Here is a 26,484-nt window from a genome sequence, read left to right on the forward strand (position 1 = left end):
CACTCTTGTCTGGGATTGTATGCTCCTAGGAGGTAGGTTTGTTATTGTTTTAGCTGTTTATTCACATATCATCTAGCACAATGGGTTCTCTATCTTAACTAGGGTCTCAGGTGCTATCATAATATACATATTACAATAATATCTTGAGTTTACCATTTTATAGATGTAAAAGTGCACAACCCGATTAGATAGGTGATTTGATTAAGTATTGATTTGAAAAAATAAAGAGAGATAATGCAGTCTGTGTTGTAGTCTTTCCAGAATCAGCTCATTGAGACAAAAGCCAGGAATGAACAACTTATGTGTGAAAATACAGATCTCAAGAAAGATCTGGAAATAAGGTGAGAAGTGAAAATTTTGTCTTTGGTAAAAGACATTTCAACAAACTTTACAGCTTCACAAGAAAAGAAACAAACACCATCATGACGCACCAGAAATTGTACAAATGCACCAAGAAACCTGCTATTAAAAACAATGCATAGAATTATCTTAAGATGATGCAGCAATAATTTGCTTTAAGGAGAACTATCAGTTATTGCTTTGAGCATCCTGTCCTCCCCTGTTGGGTACTTGTCCTTCACTTAGTGGTCAGAGGCAGAGGAAGTGCAGCCATTCGCACATGTGGGAGCCTGAGACCCCCTTGATGAGCTGACTGCCAGAAGCAGTTTGTAAGAATAGGATCTCTACACTAATAGCATTGTTACTGCTAAGGCCTAGTCTGCGCTAGAAGAGGTTTGTTGGTGTAGCTAATACCAGCAAAAACACTTTGATACCAGCAAATCCCTGTCTAAACAGTCATCTTGTGGATACAAAAATACTGCAAAATGACTCATACTCCCAGTAGACATTGCTATACTAGCAAGTGTTCCTAGTGTAGCCCTGACTTTCAGTTACACACCAATAAAGTATGATGTATAATAAAATATTTTCTTTTCAACAGACCAACTGCACAGGAATTAAAACTTTGCAAGCAGCAAGTGAAGAAATTGGAGAAAATGCTAAAGAAAAATATCAAGTAAGTATATTTATCTTTTCAGCATAGTGTAAACTTTCACTACTCTCTCTGGTGTTTTAAAAGTGAAGGTGTTCTACTGTGTACAGTTTATATGCTGGCTCATGAACCTGTTCCATGGTGTCATTCATGAGACCGTGGTTAATGACCAATATTTTGCTGTACATATGGAGAAAGCAGGTGCATCTCTGAAATGATGGGATGACATCCCAAGAAAAGAGCTGACAATTCAGCTCTGGGCCCCATCTACCCTAGGTTTAAAACAATGTTGTTTCAATTGGTTTTGAACACCATTTCAGACAACATGAGAAAGGGGCCAAACCGTTCTGGTGGTTTTTGGGAAGTTTACAAACTGTTCCAGCCATTTAGGCTAGAGTACTATTTCTAACCCAGTTAGCTCACATCCACACTGGTTGAATAAGCTGTTATATACAGTTTTTGTTGCAACCTTGTTAAGCAAGAGTTTTAAAAGTTAGAAACGTAGCATAGCTGGAGGAGGTATTTATCTGTAGCATCATTTGACCAGATGTTTTCTAAAAAAGTAATCCTGTTTTTGCACGCGCTCGTCTGTGTATATGTGGAGTGCCATCTGCGTGCCTAGTTATACAGAACTTGGAAGACACATAGCTTATACACAAAACTTCAGGATGTGAACTTTCAGAGATATGCAACATTTTCTCATCTGTTAATTTTAATATATAATGTGGGTGGTGGATTTATACTGATAGGCTTCTCAGAATAAGTGCATCTTGAGGAGAGCTTGTTTGCCTCACACAGTAAGATAAGAAAGGTGTTCAAGAGGCAGTATGTAAGGAAGGCACTCTAATACTATGTCAAAGAGTGCTATAAAAATGTTCAAATGCCTGTAAAAACTGAAGACCAAATTCTGTGGTCCCTACACAAGTAAAATTCTCATTAATTTCAATTCATTGACCACTGTAAGAATTGCAAGAATTTTTCCATTAAAGGTGGGGATAGCTTGCAAAGAGCAGGTGTGCATGTGAGTTTAGAACGGGATGACAGTGGAGATGTAGACTGGAATAGAATTGTGTAGTACCTTGAAGGTTAAGAGCAAAAACTTCTAAGGCTAGATTATGATACTCAAGTTGAGTAGTGTCTTACTCCTCAAATAGTTGATGTCAGTGGGATTTATTGTATAGTCAGACACTGCTCAACATAAAGAGGGTAACACAATCTAGCCCTTGCTAATCCATGCTAACCATAGTTTAAATTGGTGGTGGCTAGGACAGTTTCATCCTTGGGTACCCTTATGTTGTATAATACTGCACACTGACCTTGCACATCTAATCACAACTGGGGAATAGTGTGTTAGTGAGTTCAGTGTCAGCTTTTACCTTTGAATTTTCACATGTTTAGTGTTTAGGGCACAACTTTTAATTTTAAAACTCTGTTTAAGATGATCTGATTTCAATAATATGATGTAAATGGGGAAAAAAGTGCACATATAAAGCTGTCTGTGTAAATATAATAAGACTAAAAAAGATGGAGATTTTAGCTGTAAGTGCCAGTGTATTTTTCCTCTACTCAGGTTGAACCGAAATGCTGCTATTGGGAGACCTTGTGTGAAATGCTGTATTTGTTTTGCATGTAGATCATATGGGATTATTAGGGGAGAAAAGATAAAAGAAAACAATGAATCTGAGAGTGTGACAGGAGAAGATCAGCTACAAGCAGGTTGCAAGAGATACTTACAGGTATAGATACACATTTCAAATGGATTGTTTTCAATTATAGCTAACTGTTATATAACAAAACATAAAAGACTAATCTCATATAACTATTTAAACTTAAGTATGTGGTGTTGTGATTCAGAGTTTTCATATGTAGTCCCATGCCTCATAATGTTTAATAGTCAGCATTTTTGCACTAAGGATAAGGCTATTTGGCATGAACCTATTGTAGTGTAAATTACCACATCAGATTGCAAGGAGGCAGAGAGAACGGATTGACAAAGGACAGAAGTGACAGTGCCAGAAACTCTTTCCAGGATAGAAGGCCTGCTCAATGCCCTTTGCAATACTTATGCTCCATGTTAAGGGCTTAAGAGGCATGGAGGAAATGAAGTCGTTCCTTTGTACTGTGGGGAAACTTCTCCCTGCAAAAAATATAGTGGATTAGCTAAATGTGAACTCGAGGGTAACAGTGTCATGAGGGATGAGTGTTACTGTGACATGCAAGGTGAGGTATGTTTACATTTTTGTATTTATTATTTGTATTGTGGTAGTGTCTTAGATCCTGAGTCATGAACCAGGACCCATTGCGCTAGGCCAGTGGTGGGCAACCTGTGGCCTGTCAGAATAATCCGCTGGCGGGCTGCAAGACAGTGTTTATGTTGACCGGCCGCAGCTTCCAGTAATCACAGTTTGCTGTTCCGGCCAATGGGAGCTACGGGAAGGAGCATGGGCTGCAGGGACATGCTGGTCACTGCTTACCGCAGCTCCCAGTGGCTGGGAACGGTGAACCACGGCCACTGGGAGCTGACTGTGGACGGTCAATGTAAACACTGTCTCGCGGCCCACCAGCAGATTACCCTGATGGGCCACAGGTTGCCCACCATTGCACTAAGCAATGTGCAAACACAGAACAAATAAATGGTTCCTGCTGCAAAGAACTTACAATCTAAGTAAGCATTCTGACCTTTTCCCCTCTCCCCATCCTGACAAGGCAGTGCCAGCACAGTGCTCCTTTCACAGGTTTAGCGCCTGCTGTTTTGTGTGCTGCTTGGCATAAGTAGGAGACAAAAAGAAGCATCTTAAGCAGTTTTTCAGATTTTTCAAGCCCTTTACAAGTGAAGTTCCATTTGAACGCATGAAAATCACTCTGACAGAAAATTGTGAAAGGTCTAAGATCTATGGCTTCTGTAACTTCCAGAGAAGTACACTTCATACCATCTACATCACCACTTATCTAGTGGCTGTCAATCAAATACTGCAAATGTTTCTGAATAACTCAAATAGTGATTGGTAATGTCTAGCTACTGTAAAGAATGGAATTATCAGACACATAGATGAACATGGTATGTTGGGGAAGAGACAACATGGATTTTTTTTAAAGGAAAATCATTCCTCACCAATCTAATAGAATTCTTTGAGGGGTCAACGGGCATTTGGATAAGGGTGATCAGTTGAGATAGTATACTTGGTCTTTAAGAAAGCCTTTGACAAGGCCCCCCCCCCCCCAAAGGCTCTTAAGCAAAGTAAGCAGTCATGGGATAAGAGGGAGGGTCCTCATAGATCAATAACTGGTTAAAATATAAGAAACAAAGGGTAGGAATAAATAGTCAGTTTTCACAGTAGAAAGAGGTAAATAGTGGGGTCCCCCAAGGATCTGTACTGGGACCAGTGCTGTTCAAAATATTCATACATGATTTGGAAAAGGGCATAAAAAGTGAGGTGGCAAAGTTTGCAGACAATACAAAATTACTCAAGATAGTTAAGTCCAAAGCTGACTGTGAAGAGTTACAAGGTTGACACACAGTCAACCTATGGAACTTTTGTCAGCGGATGTTGTAAAGGCGAAAAGTATAACTGGGTTAAAAAAACAATTAGATATATTCATGGAGGATAGGTCCATCAATGGCTATTACCCATGATGGTCAGGGATGCAGCCCCATGTTCTGTGTCCCCCTAAACCGCCGACTGCCAGAAACTGTTTGGACAATGGGATGAATCACCTGATAATTGCCCTGTTCTGTTCATTCCCTCTGAAGCATCTGGCACCAACCACTGTTGGAAGACAAGATACTGGGATAGATGGACCATTGATCTGACCCAGTATGGCCATTCTTACATAGCATGCCATCACCTGGCCATGCCCAAGGCAAGCAGTAATGCTCTAGAGCTAATATGTTCGCCATTAGCTGGTAACATTGCTATTACTGCGCCCTTTTTCTTCCCCGAGCCTGCTTGGCAGTCATTACTCGATAAACCTCACTACTCTGTACCATTACCTATCTTCACCTCCTCCCCCATTTGTGTGGATTAGCGAGGTTCTTCTGTTCATTTGAACAAACATAAAATGCTGCATGTAAGTGCCATGAAAACTGTTTCCAAAGGAAACAAGTGTTTTTTTGCAATAGAATTGCTTGTAAAAATGCTGACTAAAATTTGTACATTTCATTGGTTGAATTTAGGTCTGTATAACAGCAGATGTTGAGCTGTGTTGTAATGCATACCAAACCTCTGAGTGAGACTCTGTCCTTTTGTGTACACCTATTTTGAGGGCCTGCAAAATAACTTTTTGAAGCTTGTCTTGTAAGATTTTTCTCTAGTCTTCTCGTGTGAAGTGTGCACACTTTTTTACTGTTAGTGAACGTTTTAGTAAGTGGCTTGTAAGCGGTGATGTGACTGACTAGATCTTTGTCTTCGAATCAGTTATTTAGATTAGTGTTGAAGTATACAGATACTATTGTACAGTGTGAATGTGTAACTATTGAAACGATGATATAATTTCCTAGGCTAAATAACATTGCGTTGATTATTTGATCAATAAAAACATCTTTGGTGTTAAAGGTGCTGTCCAGGATTGATTCTGTTATAAGTAGTCCAAGAGCTCCTCTGGTAATATATAAGTGGAGTAAAGGGCCAGTCCAAAATTACATGAAAGAGAATGGACAAGAATGTGGTTTTGAACACCTTCCTCCTACAGTGGAAATGTGGGCAGACCAGCTAATGTCCCTAAAGGTAATAAATTATTGTTCTTAGCTTTGCATTCCTTAACTGGTGACCATCTCTTTCTTTCCATGTTCTACGTTAGCATATGTAGCTTCCAAATCTATTATGGCTTAATTTCATTTTTTAAAAAAATTTTACATTATTATTCCAGTCACTTCATTCACGTACTCTTTTAAAATGTAGTATCCTGGATACAGCTAAGTGATTTTTGTTGAAAAATGGAAATTTGGTGACACTGAACCACTTTGCAAATTCATATCTTTTGCTGGATGGTTCATGGAAAACCCCTTTTCCCAAAACAACTTAAAATCACACTGTTTTGTTTCATTTCAAAACAGTGTTTCAATGCTTCAGTTTGTAACAACTTTTTGTTCTAAAATTTTCTGTAATTTTATTTAAAAAAAAAAATCATTTGTGTAAAAATGGTCAAAATTAAAACAGATTTTCATTTGACCTGAAACAATTTTTTTTTAAACTTTCTGAAGTTGCCAGTGAATTGAAAAATCAATTATTTACCAAGCTATAATCCTAGATAGGTCCTGTGGTATGGAAAAGGATTAAATATCTTCCTCCACTCAAATATTGTATCATACAACACATTTGGATTACTCTGAAGAATCCCTTGGAAAAAATCATAGAATTTATATTCTGTGGATTTTATGTTCTAGTGTTCTATCTTTTCCTTCTTACCAGACTGTTGGCTTATTGGTGTAAATAAAGATATTAGTCCATTTCCCACTGTAACAAACTACTAGGATCTGTTAACAAAATTATACTAACTACACTTAAAAAAAAAAAAAAAAAAAATCACACATGCACACAGAAGAGTGATGTTCTACTTGGGCCTGAGAATAAACAAAGAGCTTCTGTTTACTGGTTTCATGGCAACTAAATCTAAAATCTGTAACACTAGATTACGCATCTTGCACTAAGTCAATTTGCCTAATTGTTATTTATGAAATTATTCATTGCCTGGTATTCTACTTTATTAAGAGTTGTGCCTTATTTAATAGTTACATTATTTGTTATTAAAGGACTTGCATAGATCCCTGAGAAAGCTATCGCTGGAGTTGGTGCCCTGGCACACTGTAGATGCACTTAACATCACTGAATGCATTCGAGTTGAAGACCTACAATTCATAGTCGATACAATCTTGGAAGAAGTAGAAAATAAGGACAAGGTAAGTTTTCGGAAGTTTAATGTTTTCCATTGCAAAAGCTACTCTGAAATCCCTGTTTGTATTCCTTGTATATTGATTAGAGTTGTGCATTTGAAAGCCAGTACAAGGTTTCGGAGCAAGGTGCATGAAAATAAATATTATGGCAAAAACTATTAATATAGTTTAATCCCAGATGTAACTCTATTTAAATCAAAGGAGTCAGACAAGGGATGGATTTGGCTTAAGACGTGTAATCAACATTTCAGCTCCTATCTTATTTTGTCTATTTCTAAATCAGCAAAGAGAATCCTTAAATATATTCCCCAAACCATTAAAAAGTGAGGTTACCCTCATATCAAAAGAACATTGGTGGACATTTCTGGCTAAGAACTTTTATTATGTCTTTTGTCTGAATAAATTCATTCCTAATCTTTTAATAAGAGAAGTCTATTTTTCTTCAGAGCCTAGTTTAAATATGTTCCATGGCTTAAAGGGTATTGCTATCTTTCTCTAAGAAGTTACTTTTTGTGCCTGTCACAGAACGGCCAGATGCCTTCGTTGCAAACATTGTACGCAATTGTGTCTCACTTCCAAAAGTTGTTTGACGTGAGTTCTCTGAATGGAGTTTATCCGCGAATGAATGAAGTTTACACAAAGCTTGGAGAAATGACCAATGCTATGAGAAACCTCCACGAGCTCTTAGAACTAGGTAAGGACTGACTGCCTTTCACTTAGTCACTTTACAAGTAACTAAAAGTTGGTTGAGAAGAAGTTGGTCTTGGCACAGAGAAGAGGATGCACTAGCTGTGTTGTGAAATGAGTAGTCAGTCAGTCACAAGGGTTTGTGAGAAGAAAAATAAAAACATGGCAGGGTCACTACCCTTTAGTTTGAGGAGGGGAAGCTCATCTGTTATGGATCAACAGGATCGGTGCTATGCCACAGCTTTTAAACAGTCTCTCGGAGGAGCTCTTCAGTGTGCCAGACCCCAAGGAGTCCTGTTCTTCCTTCAGGGTAAGCACCACTGCCTCCTTGACTCAAGGCTCTGGGCTCCAGCTCACCATGAGCTCTGCCCAGCAAGTCCAACTGAAATAGGCCCCCTGTAGAGACTTGTACAGAGACTAATGCACCTCAGCAAGGATTCACAGTGATACCCAAGTAGCTTTTCAAAACAGTAGAATTTATTAGTCAACTGGAACACAGCATGGAAAGACATAAAGGTTAAAGCATAGTCAATTCTGGTCAAGCCAGAGCAAACCAACAGTTAAGTTGTAGCATGTTCCATCTTAGGCCCTGTCTCTCTCTGACCTCTTTAGTTAGCTCCGGGAGAGAACAGCCAGCCTCTTCCAGAACCAGAAGTCTGCACTTACCCTTTGCTGGTCACATCCCAGTCCTTTGTTCTCGAGCTGAAGTCTCTCCTCGGTTTCTCTGCCGAGTGTGTCAGTTCACGAGTCAGTGGCGCTTGCATTGTCTCTCTGAATCCCATGTTGATCTGAGTTGATTTCAGCCACTTCCTAATGACTTTTCATTCCACCCAGACAGTGAGGTGACACACACATCTGTGCTGGAGCAATGCAAAGTATAGAAGGAAACTGAGGCACACATAGGATTTGAAAAACTTGCAGAAAATTCCCACTTTGTCACAACAATCACACAGATGATGGTGTTTGACCTGCAGCATGCTGTGACTGGGAAAAGGTGGTGATTGAATAATGAACGGAAGCAACGAGAAGAAACTTGTTTTTTTTCCAAAATATTTAATTAAAAACACTAACATCTTATATTACATCTATCTATTGACCCTCTGATTGTTTTACTTGTACATTATACTCCTTCCTCTACCTGAAGGTTGAGTTTAAAAAAAGTCAATTTTCGTCTGCATTTGGAGATCTTCTAACATGTATTGTTACTACAACTTAAATAACTGAATCTGTCCTCTTAACAGCCATTCTCATGCTGTTGTAGACATCTTTTATGACTCTCCTCAGTGACTTTGCTTTTCCATGTCCAATTTTCAGTCTTTTTTTTTCCATAACTTGCTTACTTAATTTTTTTTCTCCCTTGGACTATATTTTTACAAAAAATTAGCATGTCAAAAATGGATCTGTACAACTCAAGACAACCTACTCAGTTACTCCCAGAAGCAAATAACTACCTTGCTTACTGGTTTTTGTGTGATCATGGACTAGCTGCTGCAAGACTCTTTCCTACCACACTTCCTGTTTGACTTACCAGTATGGACTAGCTGTTTGGCTGCTTTGGGAGTGCATATGTAAATCAGTCAGAGTAAAATACTGATCAGCCATTATACTGGGGAATGAAGGTCCGTTGTGTAGCCTCCTGTTTAGAGGCAAAATGGATGGTTTGGTCATTGCCTCTAGCAATTCTGGGTAGCCTTGGAAGTTGCATTCTTTCATAATAAATACATAGGAAGGGAAGACCTTGGGTGACTGAAGGAATTAATGTTACTGGGAAAAAAATAGAGTTTTCTTCTGTCGGATCCTTGCTGCAGTTAGAAGACTTAATAGTTCAGCACGCTTTAGACCCATGTAATTTCAACTGAATTTGAAACCCTTGCAACAGAAGTGCTTTTTGAGCTATTAAGAGATTCCTCACTCTAAAACAGCTATACTGATCATGTTTTCAGCTAATAAAGTGAAGCGATACAAGTTCTACAGCTGGTGTATCCTGTGAATACTGAAATATGTGGTGTATTTAGAAAGCGTTGTGAAAAGGTTAGTGAAAGCGGGGATAGTAGGATTGCTTTGTGCATAGAATACTTCCATGTTGTTGCTATTTTGGAAGCTATGACACGTTTGTTCTTTCCAGATCATTCAGCCCCACCTGCTGTACTGGTGAACACTGTTGGAAAGCTATGTAAGGTAATTAATGAAAACGTGACTGGACAGGTAGAGCAGCTGCTGGGGACCCAAGACATCCAAAGGTATTTTGGCTTCTAACAGGTGAAATAACACATGACTGAGTTCTGAGAACTGGCTAGGATTACTTTATAACTTTCAGCATCACCATTTTTAACTCTTACACAAGTGGACTGGAGAACTTGCCTCAGGAAAATGTTTCCAGGCTGCACTGGGAGGGAAAAAAAACCTAAAAATTAAGGCCAAAGTCAAGATCTAAAGTTTCTATATTTTACTTGAGAATATAGTTTAAACCAATATCCTATTAAAGTTGTGAATTTTACAAGGGAGACAGAAAACAAATATTGCATGTGTGTGGTAGGAAGAACTATTACAGCTGAAACATCTTAATTGGATACTTATGGGGAACTGGTTGGTTGATTTCATTGAATTGATCAGGCCTTGAGCTCCCTGTAAATATTTTTTAAAATTGCTTTTCTGATTCATAACGTTTTCACTTGTGAAATATGTGCATAGCTTTAGGGCTTGTCTATGTGTTTGAACCCCCAGTGGGAAAGAACATTATGGGAGGCAGCTGCAGGTAGATAATGATACATGAGGCTTTCCTCTTCGCCCCCAGGACATCCAGTGAAAATTAAAGGAATCCTTTCACTCAGTGTACAAGCAGCCTGTGAACCTCACTGGCTCAAGATATAATTGGAGAAAGGAGTTTAAACAGGACATTTATATAGATAACAAGAACAGCCAGAGTCAATAATAGTCCTCTACTGCAAGATTTCTTGCACCTTCCTCTGAAATAGCTGGTACTAGCCCCTATCAGACAATATACTGGATTATATATACAGACCACTGCTCCGATCCAGTCTTGTAAAGCAGGGGTGGGGAAACCTTTTTTTCTATCAGGGGCCACTGACCCCCGCAGGGGGGTGCTGAGACTTAGGGCTTTCCCCGCAGCAGGGCGAGCCAGTACTTGGAGCTCCAGCCCCGTGGGGGAGGGGCGCGGCGCTTCTGGCCCATGGTGCGGACACTTGCCACAGACCGCCTGAAATGCAGCAGCAGACTGTTGTACCACCCCTGTTGTAAAGAACAAAGCCATGTCACTTACAGAAACTTCTGCCTTGGTTATGGCAAAACATAAGTTTGCACAGTTCCTTTGTACAAGTCATTTGTGCAGGACCATAACCTTAAAATATTACAATTGACTCATTTCAGTATTATCAACAAACTGGAAGAACATGAAGACTTCTTTCCAGTATTTCAAGCACTTATTCAAGATTTACTGTGTGTTTTAGGTAAGTCATTTTTTACAAAATGGTTTCAGCCAGAATTTCCTCAACCCAAAATGACCTTCGGTGGAAACGTCAATGTGTTTGTGTACACAGTCATGGTGTTCCTCGGCCTTAATTCCAAAGTCAGCGAGTGGGGCCAGTGACTGAACATCTGCCTCCACTTCTCTTCCCTCCCATCGTTACTAGCATGCCATGTATTGCTTGTTGCAGGGCACTGGTATGGGGAAGCAGGTGGGGTAAAACAAGTGGATCCTGATCTTAAGTATGAGGTTTGCCAATGAAGATATGCTGTGTGCACAGCCAGAGTTAAGGGAAACATAACAGCCTCACACTACCCCTCTGGCCCACGTTTAGAGATTTTCATCCCAGGCTAGCTGGCTTATCTGGAGCTGTGGGCTGCTAAGCCACTCACATGCTGATAGTGCTCAAGTCCCCCCATGCCCCTCAAAGAACCAGGGGATATGGCCTTAGAAGTCGTAATGACTGTCCTTACTGGTACAGCACTTGCTCACCTATGTCACTGAGTGTGGCTGGTCCTGCTCAGGCTAGACTAACCAGTGGGTGACCCTTCCTAACCCATCTTGGCTCATGCATTCCTGGGTGAGAATTGCTGTTAAAGTATATAGTGAGTCATGCAGAAGAGAGCTGTTTGTCACTTAGCTCCATTCTTCACCCCCCTGTGTGGGACTGTTGCTTGATTTCTGGTTGAAGAGTTTGGATGAAAATGTCTAGAGTCTTGCTAGTTATGTAAATAAGGGCTGGGAGGTGAACACTGCAAATGGCTACATGTTGCATTGCTGCTTGTTTTTAGAGGGTCATAGCCAGTATGATTACTGTGCATAAACAAAATCTTAAGGAAGAGTCAGTTTGAGGGTATACACCCTTCCCCCGGCCTTGCAGCAGGGTATTTACCAGTAATAGCAGTAGCACAGCTGAAACTGATTGGGCAACAAGCAGCAGCTGGCTGCATGGAAAAAGGAGGCCTGACTGACTTGTTCCTCTCAACTTCAGGAGTGGATGGGATGGGTTTGCATGAGCAGCCTAAAGCCCTTGGTTATAGATGGGCTGTCAAGTCAAGGAGAGAACTTTAAAACCATAAAAGGGTTTATTTTCTCTAAGAAGACATCGATAACATTTCTCACTGAAGCTAAAGTTTTAACTTGTAGGCCATGTCATTGTTCTTTCTCTATACAAGTGTCTCAGTCCTGTGTTTTAACTTGTTTTCAGAGATCAGTAATCTGGATGACATTGTACCTGCTGTGCACAGACTGAAATTGCTAGCTCGATGAAGATTTTAAATGTGTAAAACTCAGCTGTAAGTAGGACTAAGTGTTAAGACATTTACCGCTACCTCCAGCCTGCTTGATCTTGATGTACAGTTTTATAATGTTTTGACTAAAATAAAAGTTGAGTAAAAACTTAACAGCTGCACTCTTATTAGTCCATGACCAGGTTAGGGAAGAGATCATGGTCCTGAAAGCATAAATAACTAGTCTGAAAAAAGAAGGAACAAAACTTAGCTTCAGTCTACCTTTCTCTACCAAATCCACCCAGGGATGGTGTAGATCTAGAAGCCAAATGATTAAAGTTTACAACAAACTATTAAAAACCTGCAGCAATAGTTTTATATGCAGTAAAGCCCTTAACTTCTACTCAAAAGTAGAACTAACCCCTTCACTTAAATCACTGCAGAAAATACTGTATTAGAAGATCCAGTTCTTGCTATATGAATTAGTGACCCATTTATCTGATGCTTACCCACTATTGGCTGGCTGCTGTAAAGGCTTTTTGGGATATTGACCGTCATGGTTCTGGGGAGCAGGAATTGGACATTCTGTGATTCAGCCAGACTGTGTTCAGTTGAGAAATATCTTACAGCTAAAAACAGATATTTGAAACTTACTAGCTTTCAACTGCAGAGTGGAAAGCCTGTGCTGGCTCAGGTTGCATTTCTCTCATGAGCAAGACTAAAACAATCATTTTTAAACAATTTATTGTACATTTTGAAACTTTAAAAATATACTGAATTCGTGGAAGTATTTTGGTACATACTTGACCCATGTTTAAATAAAAACCTGTTAAAGAGAACTACAGTTTTATAAGTGGACTGTGCATTATTAACTCTGTCTTGTGAACCTTGCTAAGTACAGTAATAAAATTTTCAACATCAGATTAAAACCCTGTTAATAATTTGGCACAGTTATTCACCCTGCTTTGGTGGCTCATTACATATATACCTTTCCAGATAGCACCTATAAATCGGCTTTATAAAGCTCCTGGACAGTTGAATAGTCTCACAATAATATCTAGACTTGTAATAACTTTTTTTTGAAGCACTATCATCTTGTAATGGAGTGTTTTGAAAGTCCATTCTGCACCTGCCATAGTTTAATGCATTCTGTTAACAAGATACTGGCAGCTTGGAGAAGTGAAGTCTATCTTACAAAAAAGTCAGACCTGCTGTATTCTTGTTTAAATGAGCAATCAAATATGGAAACCAAAGTTTCTTTGAAGATATGCCTTGTAAGACTAATCCAAGAACAAATGCTTGAGTACCTAATAATACATTTAGAGCCAGTCTAAATCTGAAGATTTAAATTTCTTGTATTCTTACCTTTTCTAAAATGATAGCCAGTCATTGAAAAAGGTAAACTATAAACATTTCACCTCACAACTTGCTTTGTGTATAATATTCTGAATAGATTAGTTACAGAATATACATATATACATTAATAAAGAGTAAATAGTTATTGCATAAAAGGCACATGATATAGGACATCATCTTCTGCTCAGTCTCTTTGCCGTCAGCTCATACCTGCAAGAGACAATTTGCTGTCTTTAAAAACTATATTTGAAAGAAGCACCTGTAAGAAAACAAGTCTAGTGTAGTTTTAACAAGTGCCCTTTAGGAGTTTGACTCGTTGTGTGAGAGATCTTTTATTGGACCAACTTCTGTTGGTGAAAGAGACAAGCTTTTGAGTTCAGCTTCATGTTTTTCAAGCTCTTCTCTTAGTGCAGGGGTAGGCAACCTAGGGCACATGTGCCAAAGGCAGCACGTGAGCGGATTTAAAAAAACCCACTTATTTACTTTACATACAACAATAGTTTAGTTATATTCTAGATTTATAGAAAGAGACCTTCTAAAAACGTTAATGTATGACTGGCACGCAAAACCTTAAATTAGAGTGAATAAATGAAGACTTAGCACACCACTTCTGAAAGGTTGCCAACCCCTGCCTTAGTGTAACATTCATTTCTGTGGGCATGGGAAAGAGCTACACAGCTCTTCATGCGTTTGAAGCTCTTCTTTGTGTAACATGCATGGAATGAGGGTGCAGGTGGGGGAGGAGAAAAGAGCTGAAGCCATTAGTTCCAGCACTCATTACAAACTTTAAAACAGTGTAAACTTGCAAGGGGGAAAATTGGCAATTAAAATAATTTAGAAACTAGGTTGAGGCCTTTTTGACCTGTCTGAACCTTAACTAAAAGTTTGTAACCAAAACATTATAGGTGCATGTCTGATGGCTAGACATCTCAACCTGCATGTGCAGTTTTTCAGTTTGAAATCAGGTAATCTTAAAAATTTGGAGCAGGTACTTCTATTAAGTATCTAATACTGCAGTGTTTTCTTGTTGCTACTGTAGCCTCAACCATGATCACTAAAGTTTTCAAATGTGAAACTAGACAGGCATGATCTTGAACATCTTAATGTTTAATAATTCCTATATAGTAATACTGTTTGAAATTTATCAGAAGATCAGTAGTGCTGATTAAAACATTTATCTCCAAGTTATGAAAAATCAAGTGCCTTGTAGCAAATACCCCGTTAAATGTGCTACTTTTGTTTTGTCTCAGAGTTTAATGTAACTATTCCACATTAATCTACAAAATATTCTTAATCCTCTCAAATACATTTCAAGCAGTATATCTTGTACTAATAAACAAGTTAACCATTTGAATTTGGTTCTGTAGCCAAATTAATTCTAGTTCGTTTTACATTTGCAATTGATAATGGACTATTCACCCAAATTACAAAACATGTGGCCCATAATTTAAGATTACAAATGTGCTACTTTTATCAAGATGTTTCACTTAAGAGGCAGTGGTTAGCGAGCTTTGAAGCTATAAAGAAACTTACCATTGTGAAAAGCCTTTGATTAAATCTTCCTTTGACAGGTCAATCAGCACCTTTAAAAAAAAAAAACAAAAAAAACACAAATTTTATAGCCAACATATACATTTAAACTTTGCTAACAGATCTGTAAATGTAAACTGTTAGCGTCTCCTCCAGTCAGAATTCTAGAGCTATAGCTCCAGTTCCAAAGAGCTGAGCTTTAAACATTGTTACCACCCTCAGCACTGAGCACAGCTGCTCAGGAATTTTCCATCAGAGTGACTGATGGGAAATTTTTAGTTTTGCCAGTGAATTTGTCAGAAAATTATTCTCATGCCTCAGCAGCCCATCAGGCAAGTTGCAGGGGAGCCCTAGTTCCTTGGCAGCCACGGAGCATATTTTTCTCTTTACTAAACTAAATAGTGCAGAATTCCAGTTCCACAAAAAGATTTCCAAAAATTGTTTCCTGGCCCGTCCTACCTGCTGGAACTATAATTTAGTGGCAGAAAGCTTTATCACCTGTGATACTGAGGGCCAGAAAACAGTTTAAGTGTAAGTCTTATACAAAAGTTAGAGTATGAACAGATGTCCAGTCAGCTTCCATGGTAAAGACATTTTTTTAGAATAAATGTTTAATATTGAATAGTACTTTAGTTTAAAAAAAAAAAAAAAAAACACACAAAACAACTTACTTTTCCCAATTCCCTTCTCTCACGTGAAATAAACTGCTTGCTATTTTTCACTGCAACGTCTAGTGTTCTTTTCTTAACTTCTTCCAAAGCTTCAAAAAATTCAAATCTGAAAAGAGAGTTTTCAAAAAGTGCATGCTAATAAAGAGACCAGAATCAATGAAGTAGAACAGTACTAATAAAAACCAAAAGCTAGACATAAGTGTAAGTGGTCAGAACAAACTAGTATTGTAGAGAGTCAGTATGGCTGTGCTTTACAGGATAAGGTGTACTGTGCAAACACAGGTTGAGAACTTCACTATCCATTTGAATACAAACCTTGACAACATTAGTGTCCAAAACAGGAGTTTTATATTTGATCAGAGCAACTTGCACCAGTTTTGAAGACTCAGACCCTACCTGTTCACTGGAGACTAGATCCCTACTTGTCTTTGGTAGTAGTATTTCCATAGTTAATACTATTAGTTGTTGCACACAAATCCCTTCTAGATCAATGACCGAATACATCATCTGAGGATTGATTAGCACTTTCCACCACACCAAGAGAACATGGGCAATACAGAAGACGCGTGTTTGGGATGAACTGCTATTTATGGCCATCTTCTCCCATATGCAGAATTCGAATGTCTACAGGACAAAATCTATCATCTAATGGAAGCAGCCCACAATCAAACCCTCACATGTTGGGGGGATGTTCCTGAAATGAACTAACCCTGTGTCATTATTAAGGCAAGACAAAAGAAGTAGGGTAAGAGAGATCTTAGTCACGATTCTGGCACATGCTATGCTAATCATCCAAACTGAAGACAAAATTAGGTCTGAGGTGCTGTGTAGGGAAGAGAGAGAGTTTCAGCATGGCTAAAGTTTTTCCAAAAGTCAGGTTTGTAAGGTGGAGTGTTTTGAGATAGTGAATACATAGTATTCACTGAACTGCATTACAAATAGTACAGCACTTGTGAGATCCTGGAAAGAGGGATGGGGGAGAAGAGGAAGTGGTCCCAACAGCAGTGGTGAGGCTTCAAAGGAGCAGAGAGGCAAATACATAGCAGTCATCCAGGGAGTAAGAAACAACAATTCCACAGTTTTAAGAAGTCAGGGGTTAAGATTTTTCAATAGTTATTGATTTTGCAGGGCCCACCTTGAGACAAAAATCTCTCCCCATTTCCAGAAAGTGCTGAACACCTCTGAAGTGTCAAGTGGGGCTCCAAAAACTGAGGCACCCAAAGTCACTTTTTCAAAAACGTTGGCTGAACAGTTGAGTAGCAGGTTTTACTTATTTGTATTGATGTTTTAAGCACTAGTGTGTGTGGCCCTATACAAACAGACAGAAAATATGGTTTACAACCTAAACTAGATCATGTAATTTAGACAAATAACAAACCAACTGGCCCAGTCTCAAAAAGGTGACTTCTTAAAGTCTTTGTGGAAACGTGAAAGGAATCAGTGGGCTTCAAAGGAAGGGTTTGGTGCACCAAAAGGAAAGACTAACAGGCAAGACAGTTGCATGCAAGAAGAGGGGATACAACAGGAACAAGTCACATTAAGAGACAAGCAGCAGCATTTATTGAACTTTGGAAAGGCAGGAGAGAGGGATGTCCCTAGAAATACAGGGAAGACTGGTGTTTGGTACTGCCCAAGTACCTTAATTACTGGCGAATTCCAGCCCCTAACAGTAAGTTTTGTAGAAAAGCTGAAATGTCTATATGGTGCAAAGACTTAATGTATGACAGATGCATACAGCTATGCAAACTATTTCATTAGGTAGAGCGAGTACCTGCTAAAGATCAGTTAATCTTTTCTGTTAATAGTTCAGCAGTAATTATATGAAGTTTCCCACTTACTTCTCATCATAATAGGGGTTCAGTGTTTTTTTCTTAACAGTAGTCTTCTTTCTGCTTGCCCATCTTTTATCTGGAAGCAGGTAGACACGAACATATGGATCTACTCCACGATTAGAAGCTGGCATCAAGTTTCTTTTAAAAGAACATAAGTCTGTGTTGATACGATAGGGAGCCTCTTTACTACGTACATTCTGAACTAAAAAAGTCAGGCCAAACTTAGGCTAGAGGATAAAAAAGTACTAGCCTTGGTGGCTGGTTTGTAAGCAAGGAATGATTTTAGGTGTTTCAAATTCAATTATATAAAATTTTCCAGACTCATTGAGTTGAGTGGAAGCTGCTGGACACTGCTTTTGAGAAATGAGGCCACCTGAGTAGGGATGTAGTAATCTAACTGTAGGCATCAATTCTTCAAGAATCAAGGCCAATACCCCTCGTGTTCTAAGGCATTCCCCCACCATTAGAGTTAGTAAAAAAGTTACTGTATGGGCAGGTTATTCCATAATTAACAAATCCTAAAGTGCATCCGAAGAAGTGAGGTTTTTACTCATGAAAGCTTATGCCCAAATAAATCTGTTAGTCTTTAAGGTGCCACCAGACTCCTTGTTGTTTTTGTAGATACAGACTAACACGGCTACCCCCTGATACTTGAAATCCTAAAGTGGACACTTTCCACTGAACCTGCTGTACCAGCCCCTATCAGGGGCAGAATACTAAGTTGATAAACTGTGCAACTTTGCTAGGCACAGAAATCACCACATTTTGAGTCAGCAAATGTTTCCTACAGCAATGTTAGCACTGTTGTGTTGTGTACACTGCATATGAGAGAGACATTGAAGTGAAGCATTAATATTCACAAGAAACGCTATGTTCTCATTTAGATTCTAGGTAAATACAAACAACAGTACGTCAGTGTTACCTGCAACTATTTACCATCACAATGAGACTCCGTCGCAAAGAGGCATATCGCACAGTGAGCTGGATCTCTCCCAGGAGCACCGCAGTCAGATTAGTTCCACTGTAAGACAGTTACATGTTCAGGATTTTCAACTATTTAGCATCCAGATGCACACGTAAGATCAGTACACAAGGTGTGTGCTATGAGATGCAGGGGTTGAGGTTCGTTTTCAGTTGAAAACGTCACAACAATGGGGAAAAACTACATTAAAAATGCATTGAAATCCAGTGTATCATTAAATCAGTCACTCACCAAAACATATTCTACATCTCACCTTGAAAAATGTAAACCCAGTTTTCCAAGCACAGCACTTACCTGTTCCTGGTATTCTCCATTTGTTCCTGTAGAATATGAGCGAGCTACAAGGCCTCTACCAGAAATGCTCATTTTAATGCCAAGAATGGTCATGGTGTTTATTATATTCGTATCTGCTCTTGGTATTAGTGTAGCATAGGGACGACAGCACATGCTTCCATAATTTAAATATCTGATTATTATAAGTGCTGTTTAATAAGTACATTACAACGGGAGTATAATCCTCTGCTTAGTGAATTTGTTTGGGGGCCTTGTCTCTGTACATCACCTGGAATGTTATTAAAAAGATTCATAAATTCCTATTTTAAATTAAGTTGACTTCCACTATATGGAAGTATTGACTTTAAAAGGTTAAAACTAACAGCTGAAATTGGTTTGATGCCTCTACTTGATTGACAGAAACTTCTGTGCTTCTTTCAGCTCACAAAGTGGCTAAAATTTCTCAAAAGGGAAATAAATTATACAAAGCCAGATGCACGGGGCTCCCACTGACTCCTATGGGACAGGCCCTACCTGATGGCAGTACTGGCTCACATACACTTTTCTGGCCTCCTAATGAGACCATCCATGCACGGATTGTGAAAACTGTTCAAAGTTATTCCATTTTCAAAAGTGGCTGGGAAAATGTCAGCCAAACCTACTTGATCTTTAGTCTGTTTGCATCACTTCGCAAAAGGTTTCACTTTAATGTGTATTACACGTGGAGTTCTACCCTTACCTTTAATCCCAAATATGCTTATTGTACCTGAGTCAAGTGTATTTTTCAATGATGGGATGTGGGACTTACTACGTGAACCCCGTGGAGTGCCTTAAATGCATAAAGTTAAATTCAGCCTTCACATAAGGAGATGCAATTCCCTTGAAAACAAAGGCAAAAAGAGCTGCATCTGCTTACACAGATCTGAATTTGAGTGAAGTTTACTTGCTCCTGACAAATGTTTATGTGAGTTCCCTGCTGAATCCTTGGATTTCAAGTCAGTGTTGTGGGCTGAGACCTCAAACATTCCTTTGTACATAGTAGAAGCCTGTAAAAAGAAGAGTGTCCAGGTAAAGCAAAATTCAAGCGTAAGAAGATACATACTTAAGAAGGTTCGGATTGCTGTGATCTAATTCAAAGCATGAAGAGGCGAGAGAGCCCAAAGAAGCAACACTGGGGGCAGCGTGGAGTTCCAGGGTTCTTGTGGGTAGAGTCACCAATGGTTGGGATTCCAGATTGTGCCCCCCTGCTGGTGCATTAAGCTCAGCGATAGTCTCATTTACTGCAGGGCCTTCTGGGTTCTCAGATCCAGCAAGATCTGCACTGCTCTCCTCCTTAGTTTCTTTGGATTCAGGCACTCCAGAGTCTTTGCTCACATGGGGCATTTTGGAGGGTTCTGCTTTTGATGGTAGGGGATTTTTGCATTGGTTTCCATCCTTCTCTGCTGCAGGTACAGGAACTTGCTTCAAGGCATTAACACCAGTATAGGTGCTTTGTGGATCAGGTTCCTTGATGCACAAGACCTAAAACCAAGCGATATAGAAAATCAGCTAGTGATTAATGCCGATCTTAAAGTGCATGCTCATTCTGAAGAGCACAGTACTGATTTCTTGTTAGATTATCCTAGACCATCCTCTGCCAGCACATGATTGTGTCTCATAGCACATATTGTATCTAAGAACTCCTAAGTAATGGGGCTTCCACTACTGCCCTGAGGACACTTGCCAAACTCTAGGAAGTTGTTCTCATTAGATTACACTCCCCACCACCGCTCCCCAGTTTCAACCCTTCTCTCCTTAAGTAAATAAAAGGGATGGTTTTGTACTAAAGGTGCTGAACTGGAACTAAAACTGGGTTCCAATCCCAGCTCTGCTATACAGACTCCCTATGAGACATTGGAATAGTCAATGTTTGTGTGACTCTGTTCCCCCATCTGGAAAATGGGAATCTACTTCCTATCTTCTCTATTGAAATTGGAAGCTCTTTGGGGTAGGGACTAAAAGCTTGCTGTGCATACATGTACCTACCTAGCATTATAGCACCCTGATACCTGCTGGTCACCTTTCCTAACAAAAGTTAAGAAAAAATGTTCAAAACACCACGGCCAATATTGGGGCAGGGAGAGGAAGTGTTTAGGGTAGGTTACCGAATGCAAATTCGGGCCTTTATTTATATAAAAAAAAAAAAAAAAAAAGTGGCCTAAACTGCCCCTGAGGCTCCTGGGTGTTCAGCACTTTTGAAATCAGGTCACTTATTTGGTGTTAAATATTTATTTTAGCAGCCTAACTGTAGGTTGTTTTTTTTAAAAGAAATATCGTCAAAACTATTGACTTTTACCAAATTTTCCCGGGGGTGGTGGTGGTGGGGAAATGGTGAGAAGAGGACAACACATGAGATGAACACACACCCGCACACACACTCTAACTGGGATGAAATGCAGCATACCAAATTTCAGAGGGACCAGTTTCTTTTAGGGGAGGTAAGGGGGAGAAATCAGGCTTACCATGAGAAGCTAGCTTCAATCTTAACTATAGGGCAGCTACCACTGCTACACCCTAGTCTTGCAGCTAAATGATAAAATAAGCAGTGTGTATATTTAAGAAAACACTTGGCAACAGTTTGCTAAAATAAAAAAACCTATTCTATTGGGTAGGTCACATACAGTACATGGGTTGAATCTGCAAACAAATACAAGGACTACATCAATGACTGTTAGTTAGGAAACACAATCAGTTTAGTTTGGGTGTTATCCTTCAGGACAGATTCATGTAGTTTCTGTTGAGTTGCAGTTAAATCTGAGCATATAATTTCATAACTGCTAGCAGTTGTGTCGCATTTGTTGGGATGTACAGATTTTAAAAATGTATCTAGACAGGCCATGGAGTAGAGATTGATAGGTTTATTTCAGTGACATTCAGGCTGCTTCTGGGGAATCAGAGTAAAAAGAAAGTATATGAAAGAGGAACAACATACCCGCAACACAAGTTTCATCTTAATAAAACTGTCTAAACCAGAATGATCCAGCTGAAATTTCTGATCAAGAGTCATCTCAGAATCCTTTAGCAAGTGGGAGAGAGAGACAACCAAGGTTCCCAGCGCATTCTCCCGATCCTTATCTTTTATCTGGAAAGAGGAGGTTTTTATTAGAAGGCAAGGTGTTATGTATTATGTATACAGCAAAGCTAGACATTTGGAATAACTTAACAGACCAAAATGTGGAAAGAAGGCGTTTGTCTATTGCAGGGCCTACTATTGAATATGGATGCATTCAGAGAGGGCATGCCAACGTTCCAGAAAGCACAACCAGTTGATGTATTTTAAGGGCAAATCCCACGCATCTCTCTGTGACTGGGGAGACCCCCCATAGCAGTAGAACTGGCACAGATTTCTGCAGGGGCTGGAGAATTCATCAGTCCTTCAGTCCTTCTCCCCCTAAAAGGGAGCACACAAGTCCAAAGACTGTTCCAGCTCAAACACAAATCCCAGCAGGCATGTAGAGGAGTGAAGCTGCATCACATCCACTGTAAATAGGCATCAGAGACAGACTATAAATTCAGAGAAGGCAAAGGAAGAACACTCGTTTTCACCTCCAAATGAAGCGACTGGGACTGTGCACTGTGGACGAAGAACGTGAAAGCCTGGCCCCACACAGGATCTTTACTGAAGTTGCAGGTCTGTAGAAAGAGAAGAGGATTGTGGTATTTTAGCTTTTTGTTCTTGTCCAAGTGTTTGTTAGGACTTTATATATAGACATAAAAGACAATGATGTGGCATTGGAAATCCCTCTATTGTGGTTGTTTTATCCAAATGATGCTACATCCAAGCCATAAAGACAGTGGAATTCCCAGGGCAGACAAGTGCACAGAAACACGGTCTCCAGCTGGCAAAGCCAGAACAAGTTCTGCAGAACATGCGAGTGCCAAGACAGGTCAGTCGGGTTATAATCTGCTCTGACTAGCGTTCCCATAACCTGCAACGTCAGGATTCTTCTCTGCCTTTCAAAATAAAAAGCAAAAACTAGTTGCTTCCAAATGGAACCTCCCAGATAACAGGAAGTGGCTTCCAGTCACCAGCACTGAATTCTACTGGGTACAGCAGGTAGAAATGAGGGATACAGAGGCTGAAGCAGAGATTCTCAAGCTGGATGTTGCAGGTTCTAACCCCTTGTGTGTGACTACTTCAGAAGCAAAGAGAGCTGGGAATGTCAGTAGGGCCTTTGCGGAGGCTGCTCCATAAAACGGACTGCCTCTGCTGACCCCAAGAGCACTGCCAGAAGGGCCCACTGGCTGGGAATGGGGGAGAGGAGCACCAAGGACCCCCAAGAAGGGAGAATTGGTTTGGGGGAGAGGGGAGGAAGACGTCTAAAGCGAGAACCTGGGAAGGGGCTGCAGGCATCTGAAGGGGCAAGGATTAAGGTAAAACCAAATTTCATTGGGAGGGGGGAAGGGCGTGTGGCTGGAACTGACGTAACGGGAGAATATTTGAGTTTCAGTGCAGGCAAATTGAGCTTGTGTGCATGGGGGATAGGATTCACTCCAATTTGTCAGGAGGCGAGAGAAATGTATTTGTGATAAAAATGACTGCAGGGCAGTAAGTCGAATGGAGTTAATAGGAGGGAAGGACTGATTTGAGCAGGTATTTATTATGTTGGTCAGGGTGAGAACTGAGGAGAAGAAACTCCTTGTAAGTGGATTTTTATTGTAAAGAGGAAAACGATCCAGGAGGGGAGTGGGAAGAGATTCATTTTAATTTGGCTGAGGGTGAAGGAAAGAGACTGTGATGGGAATGGATTTCAAATATAATAGGGAGGAGAATTTATTCCGATGACGGGGCAGATACCAGCCTGACACCAGTGGGAAGAGATGTGATCCATGCGATGACCACACTACATCGACACGAGCCACACAATGAAAAAATTTGGTAAGCCACTATGTTCTGGTAACACGCTTGTATTGGCCCATGTGACCTGTTAATCACCACATAAAATGTGTCTGTACAGAAGACGCTAAAAAAATAAATTGCTACCTCTAAATTCAAGCTTTACTTGAAATACAAACCAAAAGCCATGCTTGAAGTAGTGCAGTCCTTCCATATGCAATCTATATTTGGGAAGGGATAGGTTTGAACATTGGCCTGCTAAACCCAGGGTTGTGAGTTCAATCCTTGAGGCCACTTAGGGATCTGGGGCAAAAATCAGTACTTGGTCCTGCTAGTGAAGGCAGGGGGCTGGACTCGACCTTTCAAGGTCCCTTCCAGTTCTAGGAGAGGATATATGGAGATCTACCTATTATTTATATGCCATACAGCTGTGTTCATGTCTATAACTCTGCTGGGTCACTTTCACTAGTTACTTTTTTAAGTCAGCTAAGCATCAAAACTAGCTTCATGTAAAACGTCCTGTTTTAAGACAAATGGAAGGATTCAACAGCTCACCTTGCTTTTCTGAGTTTTGTTACCCACTGTGAGCTGGACGTAGGAGGAAGGGTCCCGGTCCATCTTCTGTTTCCCATTTTTTTTAAAGAAGGGGAGGAGACAGTTATTAGTCATTTTCAGCCAGCCATACAAAGCCATTCCTGCTCTAGCTAATCTGCAATATTTAGCTGGGGGAAAAAAGCAACCCTCACTTTAAACTCTCAGGCTGAGATTTGGGCAACCTAGTTCCATTAAAATTAATAGGAATTAAGCAGCCACATCTCCTAAATCCCACTCTAAATATTTAATGGAAATTTCATCCATTCTTACCCCCCCCCAAAAAAAAATAAAAATAAAAACCACCATCCTTACACAATAAGAGAATCCAACCATTGGACTAATTCCTACCCTCATATCCACTGCTGTAAGGCTTTCTACTCTTAAGATGTCCCTTCAGTTCGACCTCTGTAAACTTCAATCCTTCCAAAATGGGCTAAAGAGGATGGTTACCAACTAGTAGCCTGGCCCCCTACTTGCACCAGATATTGCTCAGGTATTTTTGCACCATCTTATCCAACTTTGTCAGTTCAGCACGAGCTGAGCAACTGTCTGCAGGGGAAGGCAGCATATGCAGCAAGGAATGAAGAATGGTACGAAAGCGTCAGCCAAATCATGTGCTAGTTTGAACATAAAACTAAGTTACATTCTGGACCATTCTTAAGTAACTTTTAAGTTTTGGATTTGCATGGCTTGCTGCTACAAACACACACCGTATTTTGATCTTCTGCCATCCAAGTTTCAGATTTAAGCCAAACTATTGTGCATTCTGGAATAAATAGGTGGCAGCTATTAATGTAGGGGTTTTTTGGGAAGGAAGACAAGTGGGGAGAGAAAAAAAAAATAAACAAAACCAGATAAGATTCTTCCCCTCAGCAAAGATTCCCCACACTCATACAGCTACCCACATGATTCACTGAGGCTCAGGCCCTCGCGAGGGGATTTTCCTAGAATCTGGATTCATTGTGTATGCAGCTAGAGTGCCAGCCTTTGAAACCTCATGACAAAGATGCACTTTCCCAATGGAGGCTAGTTCCTTCCCAGGGTGGGTAACACAGCCTCCAGCAGCAGCCTCCAGAAAGACGAAAAAACCCACAGGCCCCCATGGGCTATCATTTCCCACCCCAAAAGCCTACAATGGTACTCTTAAGGAAACAATGTATCCCTCAAGTCAGTACCCTCTCCCTGATGCTGAGGAACACCCATAGGATCCTGTTTGGACTCCTACTGAAAGATTCCCTCATTTGTCATCGTATAAGTCGGTGTTTCTAAACCTTTTTGGTACCAGGAACCAGCTTGCTGCCTTCCCTGTGTCCACAGACCGGTCGTTGAGAAACTCTGGTATAGGTAATAAACAAGCATAGGAAAAAAGGGATCTACTGCTCACTGTAGAATGACCAAAATAAGATGGGTAAAGATAGATGGGGAAAGGAGAATTGAGTCCTAAGTGTATGACGACAACAAAAATAGCGACCCTGAAGGGAAGCAGGATTGAATCCCACGGGCACAGTAAATGTAGAAATCTTACAGTCTATGTTGTGTAATTCAGCAAACCTAAGGTCAACCAATCAGAAACAGGATTAACTCAAGATTCTGTGGAATGGATGTACAGTTGGTTTGAAAGAAGAGTAAGCGAGTATAGTTGAAGAGATGTATCCTGGTCGGATTACAGAAAGCCAAGAGAGGTAGGTGCTTTATAGACGCAACATTATACAGGGAATAAGTGGAAGGGAAAAGGAGGAGGTCAATATGGTAGGGTAGCTTTGGAAACTCCTCTAAATACTAAGAGAAAGGGATTGTGCTAGATTCTAAAGGAGACAGAAAGCCAGTGACCATTTCTGAGAAAAAGGAAGATGTCCATTAGCCCATTTTGGAAGGATTGAAGTTTACAGAGCTTGAACTGAAAAGACACCTTAAGAGTAGAAAACCTTACAGCAGTGGATATGAGGGTAGGAATTAGTCCAATGGCTGGATTCTCTTATTGTGTAAGGATGGTGGTTTTTATTTTTTTTTTTTGGGGGGGGGGTAAGAATATAGGTAAGTATTCTATTGTTTCACATTCCCTCACTTACACAGTGTCAAAATGAAATCA

General features: G+C 40.0%; 2 protein-coding genes across 5 annotated transcripts in view; one reads left to right on the forward strand and one right to left on the reverse strand.

Annotated features, from left to right (window-relative positions):
• Window positions 1-12,453, forward strand: part of CEP70 (centrosomal protein 70) — a 20,312-nt gene extending 7,859 nt beyond the window's left edge. For 3 of the 4 annotated variants that reach the window (XM_034785823.1, XM_034785826.1, XM_034785825.1), the window contains exons 10-18: window positions 253-341; window positions 941-1,015; window positions 2,625-2,727; window positions 5,545-5,715; window positions 6,741-6,887; window positions 7,407-7,575; window positions 9,694-9,808; window positions 10,956-11,035; window positions 12,260-12,453. In XM_034785823.1, coding sequence (XP_034641714.1) covers window positions 253-341; window positions 941-1,015; window positions 2,625-2,727; window positions 5,545-5,715; window positions 6,741-6,887; window positions 7,407-7,575; window positions 9,694-9,808; window positions 10,956-11,035; window positions 12,260-12,321 — 1,011 coding nt within the window. In that variant the 3' untranslated portion in view covers window positions 12,322-12,453. Of the gene's footprint in view, window positions 1-252; window positions 342-940; window positions 1,016-2,624; window positions 2,728-5,544; window positions 5,716-6,740; window positions 6,888-7,406; window positions 7,576-9,693; window positions 9,809-10,955; window positions 11,036-12,259 lie in introns of those variants that run through there. The other variant, XR_004647680.1, reaches the window with a different exon arrangement.
• Window positions 12,454-13,354: 901 nt separating this feature from the next.
• Window positions 13,355-26,484, reverse strand: part of ESYT3 (extended synaptotagmin 3) — a 57,545-nt gene continuing 44,415 nt past the window's right edge. The window contains exons 15-23 of the mRNA XM_034785818.1: window positions 24,357-24,422; window positions 22,511-22,597; window positions 21,897-22,046; window positions 20,028-20,446; window positions 18,593-18,691; window positions 17,677-17,808; window positions 15,839-15,944; window positions 15,171-15,220; window positions 13,355-13,847 (exon numbers count right to left, since the gene is read on the reverse strand). Of these exons, the coding sequence (XP_034641709.1) occupies window positions 13,811-13,847; window positions 15,171-15,220; window positions 15,839-15,944; window positions 17,677-17,808; window positions 18,593-18,691; window positions 20,028-20,446; window positions 21,897-22,046; window positions 22,511-22,597; window positions 24,357-24,422 (1,146 nt within the window). The 3' untranslated portion in view covers window positions 13,355-13,810. The remainder of the gene's footprint in view (window positions 13,848-15,170; window positions 15,221-15,838; window positions 15,945-17,676; window positions 17,809-18,592; window positions 18,692-20,027; window positions 20,447-21,896; window positions 22,047-22,510; window positions 22,598-24,356; window positions 24,423-26,484) is intronic.

This window comes from Trachemys scripta, chromosome 11 (genome assembly GCF_013100865.1).
Source record: "Trachemys scripta elegans isolate TJP31775 chromosome 11, CAS_Tse_1.0, whole genome shotgun sequence".
NCBI classification, from domain to species: Eukaryota; Metazoa; Chordata; order Testudines; family Emydidae; genus Trachemys; species Trachemys scripta.